Source organism: Nycticebus coucang, chromosome 5 (genome assembly GCF_027406575.1).
Source record: "Nycticebus coucang isolate mNycCou1 chromosome 5, mNycCou1.pri, whole genome shotgun sequence".
In the NCBI taxonomy this organism is placed as follows: Eukaryota; Metazoa; Chordata; class Mammalia; order Primates; family Lorisidae; genus Nycticebus; species Nycticebus coucang.
The window spans coordinates 106280507-106301902 of NC_069784.1; the positions used below are offsets into that span (position 1 = coordinate 106280507).

Below are 21396 nucleotides of genomic sequence, written 5' to 3' on the forward strand. Positions count from 1 at the left end.
ATAGAAGACAATAAATTAAATAAATTAAGTCTTTTTTCTCTTTATTAATTTTATATCAAAATTACTTGAAATGGCACACCTTCTCTAAGCTCAGACATAATTAAAATTGTTTTACCTTTTTTTTCTGTTTTCTGTTCACAGAAAATGATGACCATCTAAATGGCTTAAAAGCCAGATTAGAAAATGCTGAAATAAGAAATGAAGATCTCCTGAGAGCTTTGAATGACACCTTGAGAAAGTTATCAGCCATTCCAAATGGTAAGCATTCAGGCTGCCGCACCCTGTGTCAGCTGACCTGAACATTTGAAAAATACTGTTAATTTTTACAACCTTTTTAATTTAAAAAAATTAAGGGGTACAAATGTTTTTCTTTCATGGATAGCCTTTATGATGCTTAAGTCAGGACTATTAGTGTGCCCAGTACCCAAATAATGTCCGGTGTATCTGTTAAGTTTGTAATTACCACCACCTCGCATGTCCCCCGCCTTGATTTCCAATGACTTTTACTTCTGTTTGTGCCCATTGATTTGTTCCAAATTATTAGAAAGTATATGTGGTGTTTGTTTTTCTGTTCCTGAGCTGCCTCACATAGGGTCTTCACTGGCATCCAAATTGCTGCAAAAGACATGAGTTCATTTCTGCTGAGTAATACTCCATGGTGTATGTACATATACCATGAGAGAGAGAGAGGAGAGTCCACTCTTAAATTGATGGCACTTAAGTTGATGCCACATTTTTGCAGTTGTGAACTGTGCTACAATAAACATTTTAGTGCAAGTGTCTTTTTTGATAAAATGACTTATTTTCGTTTGGGTACATACTCAGTAGTGGGATTGCTAGATCAAATGGTAGGTCTACTTTCATTTCTTTGAGAACTCTCCATACTGTTTTTTATAGAAGTTGTGCTAATCTACAGTTCCACAATAGTTGTATAAGCATTCCTTTCTCTCTGCATCCACACCAGCCTCTATTGCATTTTGATTTTTTTAATAGTAGTTATTCCAATAGGGGTATGGTGATATCTCATTGTGGTTTTAATTTTCATTTGCTTAATAATCAGTGATGGTTAGCATTTTTTCATGTTTGTTGGCCTTTTATCTATCTTTTGGTGAAAAACTTCTATTTGTGTGTTTGGTCCACTTTTTAATAGGGTTGTTTTCTTTTCTTGCATATTTGTTTGAGTTCTTTATGGTTATCAGTCTGGTTATCAGTCTTTATCAGATACATAGCTTATGAATATTTTCTCCCATTTGGTAGGTTGTCTATTTGCACCAGTGATTATCTCCTTCATTGTACAGAAGCTTTTTAATTTAATCGTGTCCTGTTTATTTTAGTTGTTGTTATAATTGCCTTTGGGGACCTTCTCATAAATTCTTTGCCTAGGCTGAATAGAAGTGATGGCAGTGACCACCCTTATCTTGTTCCAGTTCTTAGGGAATGCTTACAAATTTTCCCCATTGTGTAATATGTTGGCTGTGAGTTTATCATATATGGCCAGGTTGATGACTACATGCCTTGGAGATGTCCTGTTTGCTATGAATCTTCCTGGTGTTTGATGACCATCTTGTACATCTTGGTAGCTGGCATCCATAGGAATATATTATAAAATAAATATATAGACATCTCATTATTATACCATTCATCCCTTAAAATTGGCAGGTGATCATTTCTGAGACTCCCTACGACACCAAAATCTTGGATGGTCATATCTTTGATATAAAATGGCATGATATAACCGACATCCATCCTCCCATATACTTTAAATGATTCCTAGATTATTTATAATACCTAATATAATGTAAATGCTATGTAAATAGTTGTTACACTACATCACATAGGTAATAATGACAAGAAAAAATGTTCATGTGCATTCAGTAGAAATTCAACCATCCTTTTTTTCCCCAAATATCTGAATCCACGTATGTGGAACCCTTGGATATGGAAAGCTGAGTGCATTGTCTTCTGAATTTCAGCCCAAGAAGTCTTGTATCGGTGGGAAAGAATAAACTCATATAGACACTATTCTCTAAAATGCTGATGATGTACTGCCCCAAAGTCACAGTTTCTTATAGTACCCGCCATAATAGATGAAAGCCAACTGCCGTTCTCTCTCCACTAAGTTCAATTCCTTGCTATTTCAACTTTCAAAAACATAAGTGGTCAAACCAGATCTGTAATATCTTTCTACCTATTAAAACTACTTGTAATTATTGCTTGATGTCAGTTCCTGAAAGCATGTATTATTTTAGAGATATTGTTTTCATAATTTTTATATTTTTAATAACAATAACAAAGATTACAAACACTTATTGAGTGCTTACTTATGCTTACATTAAGTGTGTATAACCCTTATATTAATCCCACAAAGTTGGGAGCATTATTATATCCATTTTATAGATGAGAAACTGAGACTCAATGTACTGAAAGCCATTATTAAAAGTGGCATGTAAGAGATTGGAACCCCACAGTTTGACTTCAGAGCCTATGGTCTTAACCACTAACTTACACACATACCAGAAGACAATTATCGGGGAATATATGTTCTATAGACAAATTATGGTTAAGAGAAAAATGTATACATTTATACAACATAGGAAATTTGAACATTCATTACTTTTCTTTTTAGATTTTTGTGTTACCTCTTAAGGAATAAGTACATAGAAAATTTCCAATGCTGTAAATAAATATATATATACAAACACATGGTCTAATATACTTGAAAAAGTTTCTCTATCCTAAAATGGCAATGCATCTATTGCTCTCATCCCTGCAGAAATGCAGATGAAATCTTAAACCTAGTTTTAATGATGCTCACATGAGTAAATTTCTCTCTTTAATATGTTCAGCAACAGATCACAATAGGCCCTTATACAATGAAAATTAAGAATAATCACTTTGCTACGTTAGGAGCTAATCAGGTATTCATAGCAAAAGTCCTTGAGAAAATTTAATTTAGCTAAAAAATTTGTTTCATTCACTACACCAGTATGAGACAAAGTTCAGCCTTTTCCCTTTGTCAGGGTGTCCTGAGGTCAGCCAGCCACAGCTTCACTTGGAGGAACATGGATTGAGCCTCTAACTCCAGACCCTTTGTCTTATTTCTCCTGCCCTCATTTGCTGACAGACACAGCTGCTAAACTTCAAACCATTAAGGACAAAGCCAGAGAAGCCAACGACACAGCCAAAGACGTGCTAGCGCAGGTTAGAGAGCTCCACCAGGACCTGGATGGCCTGAGGAAGAACTACAACAAGCTAGCAGACAGCGTAGCCCAGACAAACGCTGTGGTGAAGGATCCTTCCAGAAACAGTAAGAGTTTTTTTGTTTTTTTTTTCATTGTAATGTTGTCATTTATTTCTTCACATTGCAAGAGTTGACTGTGCACTCACATGTGTTAGAGCTGGAAAAGACCCTCACTGTGCTGTAGTCTGCCCTCCTGGTTCCATACACTGGGCTCAGGAACTCAGTGTCCTGCAGTCTATGATTAGAATCCAAGGCTCTCTGTTCTGCCCTTGTCTCATCTGAGTTTTGTCTCATCAGAGAGAGATTAGTAACACTCAAGGTCTGCATGATATTTGGGGTAGTGATGCAAAACACTTTTTAATCCATTAATGGAATCAAAAATATTGTTGTCCTCGGGAAATTATATTTTCAGAATTGGCCAAATTTCACAGAACATACAGGTTAAGGACACTCATTAGCAGGCCTGTTAGAACAGAGTATGAAGATGAGATTGACTTAAAATGTACCCAAATTTGAATATCTTGATATTTTATTATTTAGATTCCAGCTATTGAACATTTCTAGGAAATAAAAACAAGGCATTTGTCTAGTTTATAAAGAAGAACGTATATTCACCTCCAATTACATTGACTTAATAAGGAACTACTGAGAATCTCTGGGGGAGCTCAATTTAATAATAATTTATATTATTAGTTCATGTAGACAATAAACATGATTCTTTTATGTATTTTTTTTCTATCAAGTGATAAGAAGTTATCGTGGTGCATGGTTTCACCAAAGGCGATGTTTGAGTTTTTGCACTTTTCATTTTTGAAAAACTAGCCCTCTTTATACCTGAATATTTCACTGGGTGTTAAAATATTAGTAGAGTGTAAAAAAACCAAAACACTGTTATTGACATTAAATGCTACTCAGTTCAGATACTGTTTGGCTGAAGAGTGGAGCATAATTTCAGCACCCTCGCCTCAAATCAAACACTAAGGATGCTATGTAGATGCTGTTCACTCCTTCGTGAACAAGGAAGTGGGCAAATGCATATAACATGTAACTTTGGAGCCAGGAAAGAAAAAGATACATTCCTTTCCATTTGTTCGAGGAAGAAAAAGGGGAGACAAAAATGTCTAATTATTTTTACTTTTTATTTTTACATTTTTGACTAAGAAATGACTCTCAGGTCTTACTTAATTTTTATAATGTAAGCCCGGAAATAGCTTCCCTCATAGTTCAAATAATTCATAAGAATAATTACTCTGGTTTATGCCAAATCACCGTATTTTTCCAAAAAATGAATGAAAAAATTTTAAGTGATTACTAGTATTTTGCTAATTTCATAATTCAAGATATTATTTAATTCTATTTTAGATCTCAACTGAGGGTCTTTTCATAATATTATCTGTTTTAATCCTATCCTCTACAAAGAGAAATAGCTACCTGTAAATATTAATTAAATTGGGTCCATTTTCTATCTTATTCGAAGATTATAATAAAGTTTCTTTGAATATAAACAATGACCACTAAATAACATATTTTGTGTGTACTTCCATTTGATAACCTTTCCCTGGGTTTAGAACACTTTTTAATCTATTAATGGAATCAAAAAGACAGTTGTGCTTAGGAAATTATATTTTCAGAATAGGCCAAGTTTCACAGAATGTGAAACTTTCCCTGACTTACGATGGGGCATATTTGTAATTAGTACCTGTTCTGAAAAGTAGCATTTTTATAATCACTGTTTTATAATATCTATGGAAAATATATCCTCATGAATTTTCTAATTTTTTTTGTTTTACTTCCATATGAAATTACCTGCAGAAATCAGTATGTATATTTTTTTGTTATACTTTTTAGTAACTTTAGTAACTTTTATGCTTCATTGCCTATTCCAAAAAGCTTTAGCTTTGCATGTTACCATATCTTAGCACTGCTTTAAACATTGCATAGTCCTTCTTTCCACTGTCACGATATTAATGCTAGGTACATAAAAGGAATTGGAAACAGAGAAAACGAGTGAATTAGAAATCAAGTGTTTTTAGTAGTGTTCTGAAAAATTAGCGTAATATCTGTGTGATAGCCACATAAAAGTGGAAACTTGAATTCTCTCACAGATTAAACTAAATTACAATGCTCTGATCATGGAAATTCACCCACTGCCACTCAAATTACTTCTTTGCAATAGGATTAAAATAAAGTAGATCCTCCTTATAAGTAACTATTTCCAACTTCTAGAAAATTATGTTTGGAGAAGGACATAATAAAATTAGATCTTAACAAATATATGACTACTGGGATATAAAAATACTCTCTCTTAAATATCTCATAATTTTCATTGAAAGTCAAAAATAAAACTGCAAATTAACAGGAAAATTAATAATAAAATACATCATATTAAAAATCTGAAAAATATGACCAAGCCTATCCTGAGTAGAAAGTGAGAACAACTGTAGAACAAAAACAAGCATTGAAGTAAACAATTTTGACAATCAACTTGATAAGGTAGAAGTAAATTAATATAAAGAAAGAAAAAGGAGAAGCAATAGATGGAAAAAAATCAGGAATTATCAGTCCTGTTAAACCTAAGAGATAAATCCTCAGGAATATAAAGATTAAAAATTAAATAATTGGCAGGTTTATTTATGAAAAATTAAGCATAAATAAGCAAAATTCTAAAGGAGATATAATTACCTAAGGGAGGAAATTTAACAGACAAGAAATTACTGGACAAAACTCTATGCTAATAAATTTTAAAACCTAAAGGTTATAGACAAGTTTTTAGAAAAATGTTAACTAAACAAAATTTATCTTCAGAGGTGATTTAAAAATATATACAGTCAGATAGTTATGGAAGAAAGTAAGAAAATTTTCAAAACTTACTGTGGGAGACAGAATGACAACATCACAGATGGTTTATTTTTCAAACCTTCAAGAAGATGATTTCCTTATGACTTAGACTGCACCAGAAGATAGAGAAAAAGAAAGGGGAGGAGGGAACCGCCAGGTTCCATTTTGAAACATTTGATAAAAACTTCCAGGAGCTTTAGAAGAAAAGGATCTGTGATTTGCCTAAGCCCAAGTCGTCTTATTTAATTAATTTTCATCTTTCTCATGAATCTAAATCTAAATCTAAATCATTTTCCTTCAATTCTAGACTAATTTGTAGATTATCACTGCGGAATTAAAGAAAGGATAAAATGGGCAAATGCTTTATTAAAAGCATACAGAACAAAGGCATATTTATGTTTATGTTGTTCATGTGAAATATATAACGAAGTCTTTGACCCAGATAACTTGCATTTCAAGAAGAAAATACTATACTTGGTTGTTGACCTATCAACTCTATTAATTAAAATTGATAGTAGACCTAAATTCTTTGTAAATGTCACTAACAATATAATTCATATTTATGAACATGAGTTCAAAATACCTACTTAAAAACCTAATTTAAATATGATAACAATTTACTTCCGTTTGAGCACATTGGATTCATTCCTGAGTGGTCTCCGTGGTCCTGTGTCAGCCAGGGAGCAGAGAGCAGATCATTCATAGTCTAACGGGGCCTTGGACCTTAGGCAGTTTAACTGTTCATCAGGGTCACAATGACAGAAAGCTGAACAAAATACACTCAATCAGATAATAAATGACATTGTCTGGATAGGACTGCCAGCATCCCAGAGAGAGAATAATTGGCTTTCCAGGTGTCATCTGCCCTCCCTTGAAAAGCACATGCTGAAAGTCCATGGATCAGTAATAACCTTCAACAGTTTTAGGGTTGAAACTTTTGAAATTGCTAATATTCAACCTTTTATTTTGTTTTAACCTACACAAACGGCAGTTTAATGTGGGTCAATCTAATACATAACACGGGATAATCAACTATTCTTCAAAATGAAATTGAACTGCAGCATGAAAGATTTAATTAAAGTATAACAGGCCTTCCGTCTAAGGGTTTTCAACATCAAAATGTTCTTCAAAAGACATTTTGATAGCTTCCCTCTTTAAGATGTGCAAAGAAAGGCAGTGAGAAAAAGAAAGAAAACCAATTTTGTGTTAGAACCCTGATTTAAATACAGTTTGGGTTTGGACAGACTAGGTGGCATTTTAAAGATTCTTTCATTTCCCTGCTTCTATGACTAAAGTTCTATTATGTAAAGGTTAACTTTTTGGCTGAAGCTAAAAATTAAGCATTGAATTAAGTTCATCACATTCTCTATCTTCAATGCTAATTTTCACCTTAATCACAAAACCGGTGTGGTGGCTGTCTTTCTCTAACAGCTCCTCTGGCCTGCTTGAGTCTCAACTAAAATATTCTCCTTTGCCATCACACACTTTGCTTCAGCAGTCCTGGCCTTGTCACATGAATAAGATGAAATTGTTTAGTTAAGCACTGTGTGTGTGTGTCTGTGTCTGTGTGTGCTAATTTTGTTCTGTACAGTTGCAGATGCAGGTGCCACTGTAAAAAATTTAGAACAAGAAGCGGACCGGCTGATAGATAAACTCAAACCCATGAAGGAGCTTGAGGATAACCTGAAGAAAAACATCTCTGAGATAAAGGAATTGATAAACCAAGCTCGGAAGCAAGCCAATTCTGTAAGCTTCTTTCTGTTTTCAGTATCAGAAAATGATCATAAATGTTGGGAACCAACTGCAATCTTTGGATTATTCCCAGAGTGAATGTCTTTCCCCAGGTGTTTCTTATTCAAGGATCTCTGGTTGTTTTCCTTTAACTTGAGCTATTTGGGGCAGGATGGAGAGGGAGGTTAGATTTTTTTCTTCCCCTAAATTTCAAAAGACATTTCATGCAAACAAGAATCACCACTTATTGTTTTAGAATTAGGAATTCTTATATACATATTATAATTGTTTGAATAGAGTAATATAAATAGCAAGAATGAAAACTTTACTATCATACACTAAAAAGGCATGGATAAGAGTGCATTGTTCATGATAAAAAAAAAAAAAGACCAACTAGTAGGGCTATGGCAGAAATAAACAAATAAGGTTATATAGAGTAATGGCAAGGAGGAACCACTATTATATATAATAATATACATGTTACATATTATTATATATTATATATATTCTTTTTTCTGAGTATGAACTACTACAAAAATGACTTTGCTTACAATTTCTACATTTTTACTTTGGGGTAAAAATAAGAAATACCTTACTTATCTCAGAATTTTGTTCTTTATCCAATTAGAAGTCAACTAGGATAGAAGCAGAAATTTCTAGAAGATAGCATGCCAGTGAACCTGGACAGAGCTGTTAAGTACCCCTGTAAAACTTAAGATGAGTTTAAAAAAAAAAAAAAAGATAGTCTTTAAATTGTCAGGCTTAAACAAGAACTTTTTTGAATACCTAAGTCTTCCATCTCAAAGTTTCATTCTTTGAACAACTTTGGAGCTAAGATCATCAGAAAAGCTTTTTCTTAATCTATCGATTTATATTTTTCAGAAGTAGCCAAGATTCTGATGCTCGAGTGACAGCGTATCTTTTTTCCTTCTTATCTACATCTAATAATTCTAAATAAGGCCAAGACAATAAGTTCAAGGTGAACCTTGAAAGGAATTCAGGATTGACTGAAGGAAAACTTAGAAAACAACAAAAAGATTAGTGGAGATGGTGTTACCTTAGATCAGAGTAAAAGAAGCAGGGAAAGGGTCTGAGAAGCATTTATATTTGGCTACAACCTGTAGACCATGTAGTGTTTGACAGGTGATCAGTATAGATGTAAAGCACAAGATTAAAAGAACCAAGTGTTACTCTTAAGATTTTGAGGTTTATCTAAGATTTGAGCAATGTTTAAAAAGCATGTTTATTGTTCAATGTTTCAGTCTGTGAGGTACATAAAGACAAGTGAGGTGATTCCTCTACTCACTAAGTTTATAATGTAGTAGGAAAAATAAGACACGTTCACAGACAACTCTAAGATAATGCAGAATATTGTGTCACGTTACATGATCCAAGGGGAAGTGCTCTGAAGTTCTGGAAGGAGCAATCACCTCTAGTACGGACAGAGGTTTTCCTGAAGGGAAGGATTTGAGGCAGACACTGAAGTGGGGCCATGCTAGGTTGGTGGGGTGGTGGTGGGGGGGGGTGCATTCTGAGAAGAGGAAAGGGCTGAAGTGAGAGAGAAGTTTCAGGGCTAGTTTATGAAAAACAAGTCCAAATGGCCAAGGGTAGTTGGTAAAGCATCAAACTGAAAAGGTCAAGAGAGGAAAAGTCTTGTCCGGCCTTAGATAAGTTAAACAGCTTCATTCAACAAAAATTGTATGTGTGATAAACCTCACTGGCGAGGATAAACTGAAAGTTTTTGAGCATGAAACATAGTATAATCACAAACAATGCTTTTTTAAATATAAATCTGAAATTAAGTAGAACAAAGGACCCAACTAGAATTGTGGCAATAGCAAAGGAAAGGAAGAGATTGATGTATCCCTACTATATGTATTTTCCAATGTCAACTTGAAAGAAGCAATAATATTAAGTATTCTTTGTGAATCTCAAATTTAGCTGTGCTTTCTTAATCATCAAATGTGGAAATCTAGACATTTTTATTATTTTTGTATCATAAAAATATCTTTAAAAATACACCCATATATTAATAAGTTCTGTATGCTTTCCCCTGCATGCAAAAAGAAACAATTCTGACATGTAAGCATATAAAACCTGTCTCAGGTACAAAATGAAAGAAAGCATAAAAGGAATGATAGAAAAAGTAATCATTGTCCAGGCCTCCAAGAAGATTTTCAATGGCTTTTGGAAATGGAGGTTACAACAAAATTCCTTATTTTTTTAAGATGTTAGCAATATGCAATGAGCCAAAGTTTTTTCAAATGAGTTTTGGACTAACTGACGATTACATTGTTGGATTTGTAAATATATTTGTAACCTGGCATGCATATTTGGATGTGCCTTTAATACTTATTTAATATGACCAAGAAATGAAAGACATTCGTTTTAAAGTGGGTTTCTTTTGGTTTGTTGATTCTGAAATTGAGTGGCTATTACTCTTTTAAATGAGTGACCTACTTAGAGGATGAAAAATGCAGTGAAAATCCAATAGAGATAATGATGGGATACTCAATAATGTTTAATTGAGTTCATGATGAGTAACTGATGAATAATTATGCATCAGAAATACCTTGGAGATTCTTAATGCTTAGTGATTTTTGTTTAGAAGTCTTACTAGGATTCACTTTAGAAATAACCTTAATTAATAGAGCCATCCTTCCTGAGAAAATGTGTACATTTCAGAAATGTCTCTCCTTTTGCAAGAGGAATATATCCTATCAATTTCTTCTGGAAAAAAATGGATAGATATTTTATTTTGATATACTTTTTTTTAAGTTGGCTAGAAGAAACACCCATCATTGGAAATTAAACTACAAAATATTTAAAAAGAGAGATTACTAATATGGACCAGTTTTCAATATTCTGGGCTGTGTGAATTGTTTAGGTCCTGAGGGTAAGTTGCAAAACCAGAAACAAGAAGGCAGAAAGTCCAAGAGTGTTTTACATATGAATGTGGAAGAGTTGAGCAATGGGTTGCTGTCTTAGTCCATTTTATACTACTGTTAACAGAACAGCACTGGCTGAATAATTTATAAAGAACAGAAATTTATTCTCACGGTTCTGGATGCTGGGAAGTGCAAGATCAAGGCACCAGCAGGTTGCAGCCCAGTTTTTCTGCTTCCAAGATGGTGCCTTGAATGCTGCATCCTCCAGAAGGGAAGAATGTCATATCCTCACATGGCAGAGGAACCCACTCCTGTAAGCCCTTTCTATGGTACATTTAATCACTCATGAGGACAGAGCCCTCCTGATCTAAATACCTCCCAACCTATTGCATTGGGGATTTGATCCTCAGCACATGAATTTGAGGGGACATGTTCAGACCATAGTAGTTACTTTACAAGATTTATTACTGGAATATTGGCAATAATAACATCCTTTTGTTCTGAGAATCATATTTTTCAAATACGTATTCTATAAAGTAGATTCAGTATAACTTGTAGTGACATTAGATACTATTAGTTTAAAAACAGCTACTGTCTTAGACTGTGAATTCAGGTGGCGTTTTGTCAGTTCAGATGGATCTCAGTATTGGTGGCCCCTCGTCTACCCTTCACCAACTCACTTATCAACACACTGGTCATGTAATTCCCTATTGTTTCTACCAGGTTGACCCAAGCCAGGACTGAAACTCATTCTGTGACCAAACTCACACATTCTATTATTCAGTCATTTCTCCTCTAAACAACAGCTAAAGAATATAATTTACACTTTTTAAATAAAAATGATTTATTAGTGATTAATCTATTCATATTTGCCATAGCCACATGGCCAGGCCTATAAAGGATTTAGGAAGTAAGGATTAAATAAACTACACACAGTCACTTTTGACAATTAATCCAGTTCCAATAGGAATTTGGATATGATTTTTCACCAGGGATAACTCAGTCTGTAATTTCATTCTACTCAGGAATCCCAGTCAGATCTTGATGTGTTCTTCTTGTTGATCCTATTACGATGTCAATGGCACTTACATGTCAATGCCTCAGATATTAAATCTGCTCAATGCCAAGGTCTTCTCTGATGACAATTTTGGTTCACATGCTATAGATTCCTAAAAACTTTCTATATCCTACATGCTTTCCTGAACATTAAAACTATCTGAACAGTGTATTTTCCCTCCTTGCACTCCACTATATTGTCTTTTCCTTGCTTTGCTTTATGCTTTTTGTCTCTAATCCTTTGGATAATCCTTTGCATCGCTGCCATTCCTTCATATAACACCCTTTGCCAACCCCCATGGCACATCTGCTTCATAGTATTAACGTCATAGCAAAAATTGTGCATTCCCTACTTTGGTCTTTCTGCAATTCATTTTGACTTACTTCCCTTCAGGACTGAAGGTAGAAGGGAAATTTTATAACTTGTGAAGCAAAGAACTAACCTCCTGACTGAAACTCCCTATCCGGAAGACTATCTCCCCAGGACACAGAGCATATATTGTGGGGACCAGAGTCAACCCCTTGTCCTGAGCCACCATCTGAGGGGAGGCAAGGATGGGGGAAGCAGTCCAAGGAGTGGGCTTCCTGGAGTACACCAGCCCCAGGCCACCACTCACCGGCCTCCAGGAGTCACTCTCCTCTGGGTGGTGGGGAAAACAGCCCCTGTTTCTTTCCGGAACACAATTTGCTCTGCATGGAGATGCAATTTGGTTAGCAGATCAAGTGAGGCAACAACAGTATACAACTGCGTGACTTATACAGAGTCTGCAGGAGATACAGCAAGTCTGCCATATCTCTAGAAGGTCTCAAGTGTATGTAAATTTATCTATCAGAACCAAAAATCCCTCCTTATCCTTCTCTTTTGAATCCAACCAATTTTTCACCCAGCACATTCTCATTATACTCTGCGCCACCCTCACAAAGGGGCCCTGGTGCTGCCTACGCTCACACACAGCTGAGACACGTGGAGGCACCTCCTGGCACTTTGCAGACTGGTTCAGTGGCCTATCTTCCTTGGAGTATGAGAGTACTTCCACGGGGGTAACAATAATGCTAGTTGGTTTTCTTCCAAATGTGCAAACTGTGTGAATAGCACAAAATGCTACATGAAAATGAGAAAATGGAAATTCACTTGGTAGTAAACTTCAGGAAGCTAGGCATTTGAACCAGTAGCAAAAAGAGGTATTCCAGCTTCCACCCTCCCTCTCTCTGCCTTCCTCTTTGACCACTATTGATGAACAAAGTAACAGAGTCTCTCTGAGTCCAAGCAACTATATTGCTGTCCTGAAAGTACCCCTCTGGTGATGATTTTCCACCAGACCCAAAGGAAATTAAATCAAATAATCAACTAGTGTTATTCGTGATTGAAGGAAGGCTTCCTAAATGTAAGTAAAAATTGGTATGAACAGGGTCACTCTAATCACATAGGAATTCCTTTCTTAGCAATTTATAGTAATTTTCAAGGTACTATTCAAAAGAAAGGGAGCTGTTAAATACATTAGTAGTGATAGCCATTGGAAATTATTTCCATTTCATTTCCTGGCAACTTAATAAAAAGGTATAATTTATTCTAAAATGTATGTTCTGAGTGGAATGATTAATAGTCTTCTTATTGTTAGAACATCTAGAACAAAATCTATTTGTCCTCTTTCAACTGAAAGAGCGTGGGAGGGTAGGTAATTTCTTCTTGCAAACTGAAAGAAAAATGGTTTCTTACTTTAAATGATACCAAAACTGCTGAAATTTGAATTGTAAAATTTCATTAAACAACCTTAATGAGGATCATTGCCATTAGCTCCATGTAAAAATCACCTTTAGAAAATGTTCCAATATTCATAAAGGAGAAATGTATGATGGTAAGAATTTTTTAGTTGCATGCTTCAAAAAATAGTAGCACGCTAACAAGACATGGAATTGTGAGAAGCTCATTGTCAAAATGCTGGTGGAAAACTGCTCTTCTGTGCCCTGGTTAATGAGCATAATGGTGTCTGCATACAGGCATTTAATGGTACTATTTGATAATAGAAAAATAACTTCAAAGAAGAAATGATGATGGCTTTGTGGTTGTTTGGAAGCTACTTCAAAATTTTTGTGAGATTTAGTCTTGGTTCTTTGTACCTTGTTTTTCTTAAAGATCAAAGTATCTGTGTCTTCTGGAGGTGACTGCATTCGAACATACAAGCCAGAAATCAAGAAAGGAAGTTACAATAACATTATTGTCAACGTAAAGACAGGTGTTGCTGACAACCTCCTTTTTTATCTCGGAAGTGCCAAATTTGTAAGTCTAATATTTGACTTCTCTTTGTATGTAGCTGAAGATTAATCCTACTGTTGGGGAAAAATCTACAAAATCTAATAACATGATCCCCAAATTGTATAAAGTACACTTTCAGATTTCAAAACCTTAGAATCTCACCTCTGAAGGGTCAAGTTAAGTTAGAAATCGAATGAGAGGAAGGAACGACAGTATTGAGGAACATTCGCTTTCGTTTGTCAGTACATCAGCATTTATTTTGAAGTTTATTTTCATATTCAGCTATTTAAGAAAAAAGGCTAATAAAGTTTTTATTTATTCTCAAACTAAAAAATTACATAGAATGTTCAAGTTAATGAAATGAAAATAGCAAATTATATACCAATTTCTTACCAATGAAAACTCTTCTACATCTTGTTGAATTTATGACTCAAACTGAAATTGTGTCTATAAAACTTTACCCAAAAGCTCTCATTTCATCCATCTGAACCTTTTGACTTTATGTGAATGGGTATCTTCCAAAATGAATAAGACTTCTTAACAGACAAGTCATGGTATAAGTCGATATTTGCCATTCAGGTAAGGAGTCCTGGGGTCACTTTGGGTAAAAAGACTTATAGCTGCCCCCTCAAAACATGTCAGTGTTCTTGGTGAAAAAAATAAATTCTGAATCCAAATATTTGCCTTTATCTCACCACAAGTATCAAAGTGAGAAAGGCTTTTGTCTCAAGATTAGATCTAATTAGAATGAACACATACGCCTCAGATGTATGGACATTATTTTTGCCTAAAGTTACAATAATAAAATATCATTTAAATCATATCATTCAGAAGTGTTATCATGGAGATTTCAGATTATTTCACCTATTTATAAATGGCACTCGTCTAAATGTGCTCTGCTGGCCTCCTTTCTCAGGGTGCTTTGCATCTAATACCTGTTGTTTTTGTTTCTCTGAACTAGATTGATTTTCTGGCTATAGAAATGCGGAAAGGCAAAGTGAGCTTTCTCTGGGATGTAGGATCCGGAGTTGGACGTGTCGAGTATCCAGATTTGACTATCGATGACTCCTATTGGTACCGTATCGAAGCATCAAGGTAACTATCAAGGTTAAGATGATTAAATGACAGAATTTTGAAGTAGTTTCCCAGTTTATAAGAAAACTCCCATTTCCCTTTCTGTAAGGCAACTGTGTACATTTGCATACACATGTATGAATTTTATATATCATCCCTATGTGTACAAACAAGGGAAAATAAATATTTTTTCAGATCTGTTAAGAACTGACAAAGCTTCAAGGTATTGATCAGAGTGCCCAGACCATTTCTGACCCCTTTATCTGGCATCCAGTAAGAATTTGGGGGTTTTAGCTGTGTTCAGTCACCTAACTCCTCTTGGGGGGAAGAAAAGATGATCATTCTTACGAGATACAAGCCAGAGCATAAGTGCTGTTCTTATTGCCTGTCTTTAGTGATCACAGCTCCTCTCCCAGTCTACCTAATGACCATTCCTTCAGACACGTGCAGTATCTATGTGCTAGGATTCATATGTAATATGGCAGGTGCATACTGCTTAAAACGGGATGCAGTAGGGAATTGATCCGTTCATTCTATCCTATTTAATTATCAACTTCAAGCAGCGTATAAGTTTTTTATAGAATCATCCCCACCCTCAGTGCCTCCCCCTCATTTTCTCTTCTTTTTCCAATTCTCAGCTTCCTATTAAACCTAAAGCAGCTGAAGTTGAGAGGTATGGAGAAAGAACTAGGGCTAGAGATGAAGCTGACCCAAGATGAGTAAAGAAGACTAAAGAACTGGCAGGTGTTGAATCTAGGTGATGGGTAGATAGGGTTTCATTTTATTTATATATGTTTAGATTTTTTTTTGCAATTTTTGGCCAGGGCTGGGTTTGAACCCACCACCTCTGGCATATGGGGCTGGTGCCCTACTCATTTGAGCCATAGGTACCACCCCTATGCTTAGATTTTTGGATAATAAAAAGTTTACAAGAAGAACTGGGCCCACTGGTGCTCCCTATAGTTCCAGCTACTGGGAAGGCTGAGGCAGGCTGATCACTTGAGCCCAGGCATTCGAGGCTGTATTGTGCCATGATCATGTCTGTGATTAGCCGCTGCAGTACAGCCTGGGCAATGTAGCGAGACCCCATATTTAAAAAAAAAAAAATTTAAGAAAATGTAATGAGAAGCCATTTTTTTCATTTGTTTTTTAATGTTTTCAGCAAGAGCCTATGTGTGTGAGAGAGAGAATGCAGCAGACAGCATGTGCTTGCATGTTCTGTGGTGGTAATAGTAGGGGTGACTTTACTAAGTTTAAGAACATTTTATGGTGGTGGTGATAGGGGTTACTTTACTGAGTGTAAGGACATCTATGCTCAAAAGTGCAATTCTTCTATCAGAAAAGATACATTCTATTAAATAAGGTCAACTTTATTGAATAAATTCATTCTTTGTCCTTCTTACCATGTATTTCACTTAGCACTGTACCCTGAAAGATAAAATGGTTACCAAAATGAGATAGCAGGGAGAGAAATATGACACTGAAGTTTTGTTATGACGGCTTGTCTTAGAAGAGAAACCAGATTTTTGTATTTAACAAGTCAGGGAAATCAATCACTTAAAAAAGAAAATGAAATAAAACGATAATAGCTTTCAAAATTCTGTTAATTGAATTTAAAAGTGAACTTCCAGACAATTTGTATAGACAGATCTGAGCTCTAGATATTGTACTGTATGCATTAAGATAGAATGCTGAACGGCCAAAGACAAACAATTCCAGGAAGACATCCTTAGCAAATTTGGATCCAAGAGATTGCAAAGAATTTTAGGAGGAATTATGTAGCTTGTAATACAGAAGGGTGGCTCATTTGGGGTCCACTTGCTGAATTAAATTAGATGAAATGCTAGATGAAGTGATATAAATTTGTTCCAACTGTATGTGTTGTTAAATAGTAAGTTATTATGTAAAGCAATAAGAAAACCTTTCGCACTTAACCAATAGCCATTTCATTAGTGAATGGAATGTCATTTCCTATCAGCGAGGACCCACAGAATCAGACTATGGTGCTTGCTGGCCCTGGTTAAATCTGATAGTAAATATTCTGCAAAGGTCGGACTCTGAGTATTGATTTGAGATTGAATGAATCTGGCATAGTTGAAGCTAAATGCCCAGTGATCACTTACATTTTAAAAAATAAGTCTCTACATTTTCTAGCTTTTAAATCTGAAGTTATCAGAACTGTGATACACATTTCATTTCCTGTATTTTCTTCATTTCCACACGTGCCCTCAAAGAACGGGGAGAAATGGAACTATTTCTGTGAGAGCGCTGGAGGGACCCAAAGCCAGCATCGTGCCCGGCACGCACCATTCAGCGTCTCCTCCCGGGTACACAATTCTAGATGTCGATGCGAATGCAATGCTGTTCGTGGGGGGCTTGACTGGGAAATTAAAGGTAACGTGCTCTTCATCCTGCTCATTTCATCTTATAGACAGTTCCTGCCATGATTACTTTGGGAGAAGGTGCGATAAAGGCCTGCAAAGCTTGATCACTTTTTAATTCACTTGTGTTTATGAAAACATGAACTTATTTTCAGTAAGAATTTTCTTCTTTGAATATTCAATCTAGACACACAATGTTTTTAAGCCTATGTGTACTTCTTAAATAGTTGTGATTGTCCTTATCTGTGGCATCAGTTTTTAAAAAAATATATTCTTGTTTTAGTTGCCTCAAAAGCAACGTATTTTTTAAATATACCTCGTATTCTGAATCAATTTATGATTTATAGATATGAAGTGCTATAAAGTTCATACTCACATCTAATTAAAAGATTTGCAAAAAATCTCAGGAGATATCACAGGAGCCATAAGGTTTCAAATCATGATTTGGTTTTAAAACTTTTCAAGTTGCTCTTCTCATTTTTATAGGGTAATTCACTTAGTATTCATAATTGCTCCGTGACAAGTCCTTACGCAATTCAAATTGCAAAGTGCCTGCACGTTAAAGATGGCTGTGTTGATTAAATGGAATTAGGTGTTGGAAAATGACTGTGGTGAGATGCAAGGGCACAACTGAATATAATGGATAATCCCGGGCTTGTTAGAATCACCCTCGTGAGATTAGTCTGAAATGTGAAAAGCCGGGGTGACCCCAAATTTATGACAACTCAATTTTTATAGAGAGTGGGGTCGTTTTATCTGCTTTGTGTATGCGATGTGACTTTAAATTAGAGGATGATTCCACAACTACACAGTAAAGTCATCCTCATCTCTTAGAACCATCTATAACTGTGTACATGGTAACATATAGTCACATAACCAAATTTCCATCCAGAAAGATAAAGGTAGCACACAGTAGTGAAAAAGCCCTAAATTTTGAAATCAAATCCATGTTGGATTTACTACTCTACCCATTACTGAACTTTGACCTTAGGAAAGTCACTGAATCCTTTTGGCTTCAGTTTTCTCAACTAGAAAAAAGCAATAAAAATATCTACTTCGCTTGTATCTTGTAGGATACAAACATAAACTTTTATAACATTTTTCTAACCCTTACGATGTGTAAGTAATATTCCAGGTAATTTACATTAATTAACTTATTTAACTTTCACAACACCCCAAAAGGTATGTGTCAGTCTATTCAGCCTGCTCTAACAAAAACACCGAAAAACAGGGTAGTTCATATACAATATTTACTTCTCACTATTCTGGAGACTGAAAAGTCCAAGATCAAAGCACCAGCAGATTCAGTGTCTAGCAAAGGCCCATTCCTCATGGAAAACATCTTCTTATAGTAGAAGGAGTGACCTCTGGGCCTATGGTACCAGGGCACTAATCCCATTCATGAGGACTCCACCCTCTGTCTAATCACCTCTCACATGTCCTGCCCCCAGTGCCGTTGTCTAGAGGGGTCAGATTTTAACATATGAATTTGGAGGTGCTGGGGACACAATCAGGTAGATACTAAAATTCTCCTCATTTTATGAGCCACATAAATGTAGTTAAGGAGTCTGAAAAAGAAAGAATTTAAATGTCTGGACGAAGGTCCTACAGTACATAGCTGGGATTTGAACACAGGCTAACAGGCATGAGACTCTCCACTCTCATCACCTTGCTTGACTGACCAGAGGAATAGTAAGCCCGCGTGTGTGATATGCCTGGGATGCTGCAGTCACCCTTTGGCACAAAGCAACTTTCTGTCAGTCCCAGAAAAAAAGAAAACACAGATAAATGAAATCTATAGACAATCTTAAGAAATTATTTCGGCCAAGAAAGGCCTCTGCCACACCAGAATATGAACCAAAAGCGGAAAACAAGTAACTAAATGAACTTGTTGGCAAGAATGCAAATGAGCAGGGGAATAATCTCAAGTGCAACTTTTCAGGATGTGAGGAGAAACAAAAAGCAAGTAGAATTCACAAGTAGGGTAATCAACCTCTAGAAAATTAAGAGGCTCTAACTGATGACAGAGCATTCCAAGGACCACTCTGGCTCGTAAATGTCACGGGCCCTGATCAACATTCTTTCTACGTGGCTAAGCAACGCTTAGTCACAGCGATGGGAAGATGTATGTGTTGATGGATTTAAGCTAAAATTGCAGCTGCAATTTTTTAACTGTTCAGTGACCACCTTCTTACATTTGTTCTAAAACCCAAACACATCAATCTCCTGCTTTTCTCATGTAATTCAAGCAAATGTGGATTCACTTTGGCACAGTTTCTAAAGTTATAGTCACCAGAATATAGCACACTCATGTATCACCCAATGACAGGGATATCTTTCGAGAAAGTAGGCAATTTCATTACTGTGTTAATAGCAAACCTAGATGGTACAGCCTACTGCACACCTAGGCTACATGGTACAGCCTGCAGCTCCCAGGCTACACACCCAAACAGCATGTTACTGTATGGAATAGTCTGCGCAATTATCACACAATGGTATTTCTGTATCTAAACATAGAAAAGTTACAGTAAAAATATGATATTAGGATCTTATGGGGCCACTGTCATGTTTATATGCAGTAGGTCATTATGTGGTCCATGACTATATTGATTTGTACTTTGTCAATGTCAAAACACTTGTTTCAATTACAACAAATTTTTCTAGGGGGGACCTGGCCATTCCTCCAGCTTTGGCCAAAGAAAATGGTATGTGGTGTCGGAGCATTTATTAAGTACTTTCTCTGTGCCAGGCACTGAACTTGATGCCATAAATAAATTATCTAATTTTATTTCCACAATAATCACATGTTCTAGATAAAAGAAAGGAACCATGGAAAAGGTCAGCTTTGGGTCATAAGCTAAGAAGTGTTTATTTACTAAGAGAGATAAACTGGTATAGACAAAAATAACCAGCATCTATTGGTGAAACATTTGAGCTCTGGCTTCTGCTGATACATGACTCTCATAGATATACTCCCAGATTGTTTGGGAAATTCTAACCTTTGTATTATGTAGGAAACTCAACCTTTCTTTCTGCAGAAAGCTGATGCTGTACGTGTGACCACATTCACTGGCTGTATGGGAGAAACATACTTTGACAACAAACCTATAGGTTTGTGGAATTTCCGAGAAAAAGAAGGTGATTGCAAAGGATGTACTGTCAGGTCAGTTGAGCTGGGAACTCTCACGAGGTCTGTCCTGTGCATCAGAAAAGCTCTGGTTTGGTGGGCAGTACCCTACTATCCTGTGGACCATGTGGGGCCAGCCGGTTTGAGGTATTTATGTTCAAAAGTAGATTTATCGTGAAGCTAAGGAAACTTCAAGTCTCTGCCCTTATTTGTACAGACATTTTCCCAGGTCCTGAGAAGTGTTCCAGCAGTACATTTTCGTGGTCATGTTTTTATAAAATTTGCAAAGGTAAGATGTTTTAACCACCTTTAATTAAGACTGCTGTCTCTTTCCAGTCCAACATCCTTCCATGTCCAGGGGATTTGATGTGTCTGTGGGTATCCTGTAGTCATAATTTCTTTTTTCTTAAAAAGAGCCCTCCCTAAACTGATTAGACCTCAGGCCTCACTGAACATGGCTTCACTCCATTTAGGTTTATAACAAAATAGAGAACCGTATCCCAGGGTTTATCTCCTATAGGATTTTAAAATAGACACATGGGATTATACAAGTGCTTCAAGTGGAAACTTTTGGGATTTGAAGATTCTGCGTAAGGAGAGAAGGCTGACAAGAGACCAAGATAAGCCAAGAGAAAGTGCCACAGTACATCTCATCAATTATAGGTGGAGGTTAGACAAATAGGAATTTGAAAATATTTACCATCCTAGCTTGTAAACAAACCACCTATAGAGAATAAATATTTTACATAAAATGTATCTAATATATCTAACATACAAAGCACATATAGATAATAAATACTTTTATA

General features: G+C 35.8%; 1 protein-coding gene across 2 annotated transcripts in view; it reads left to right on the top strand.

The window, feature by feature from the left end:
• LAMA2 (laminin subunit alpha 2) overlaps positions 1–21396 on the top strand; it is a 656330-nt gene that overhangs the window by 573992 nt on the left and 60942 nt on the right. For both annotated transcript variants that reach the window (XM_053591647.1, XM_053591648.1), the window contains exons 42-48: positions 142–258; positions 3125–3313; positions 7671–7825; positions 13889–14032; positions 14970–15103; positions 17317–17476; positions 20502–20626. In XM_053591647.1, coding sequence (XP_053447622.1) covers positions 142–258; positions 3125–3313; positions 7671–7825; positions 13889–14032; positions 14970–15103; positions 17317–17476; positions 20502–20626 — 1024 coding nt within the window. The remainder of the gene's footprint in view (positions 1–141; positions 259–3124; positions 3314–7670; positions 7826–13888; positions 14033–14969; positions 15104–17316; positions 17477–20501; positions 20627–21396) is intronic.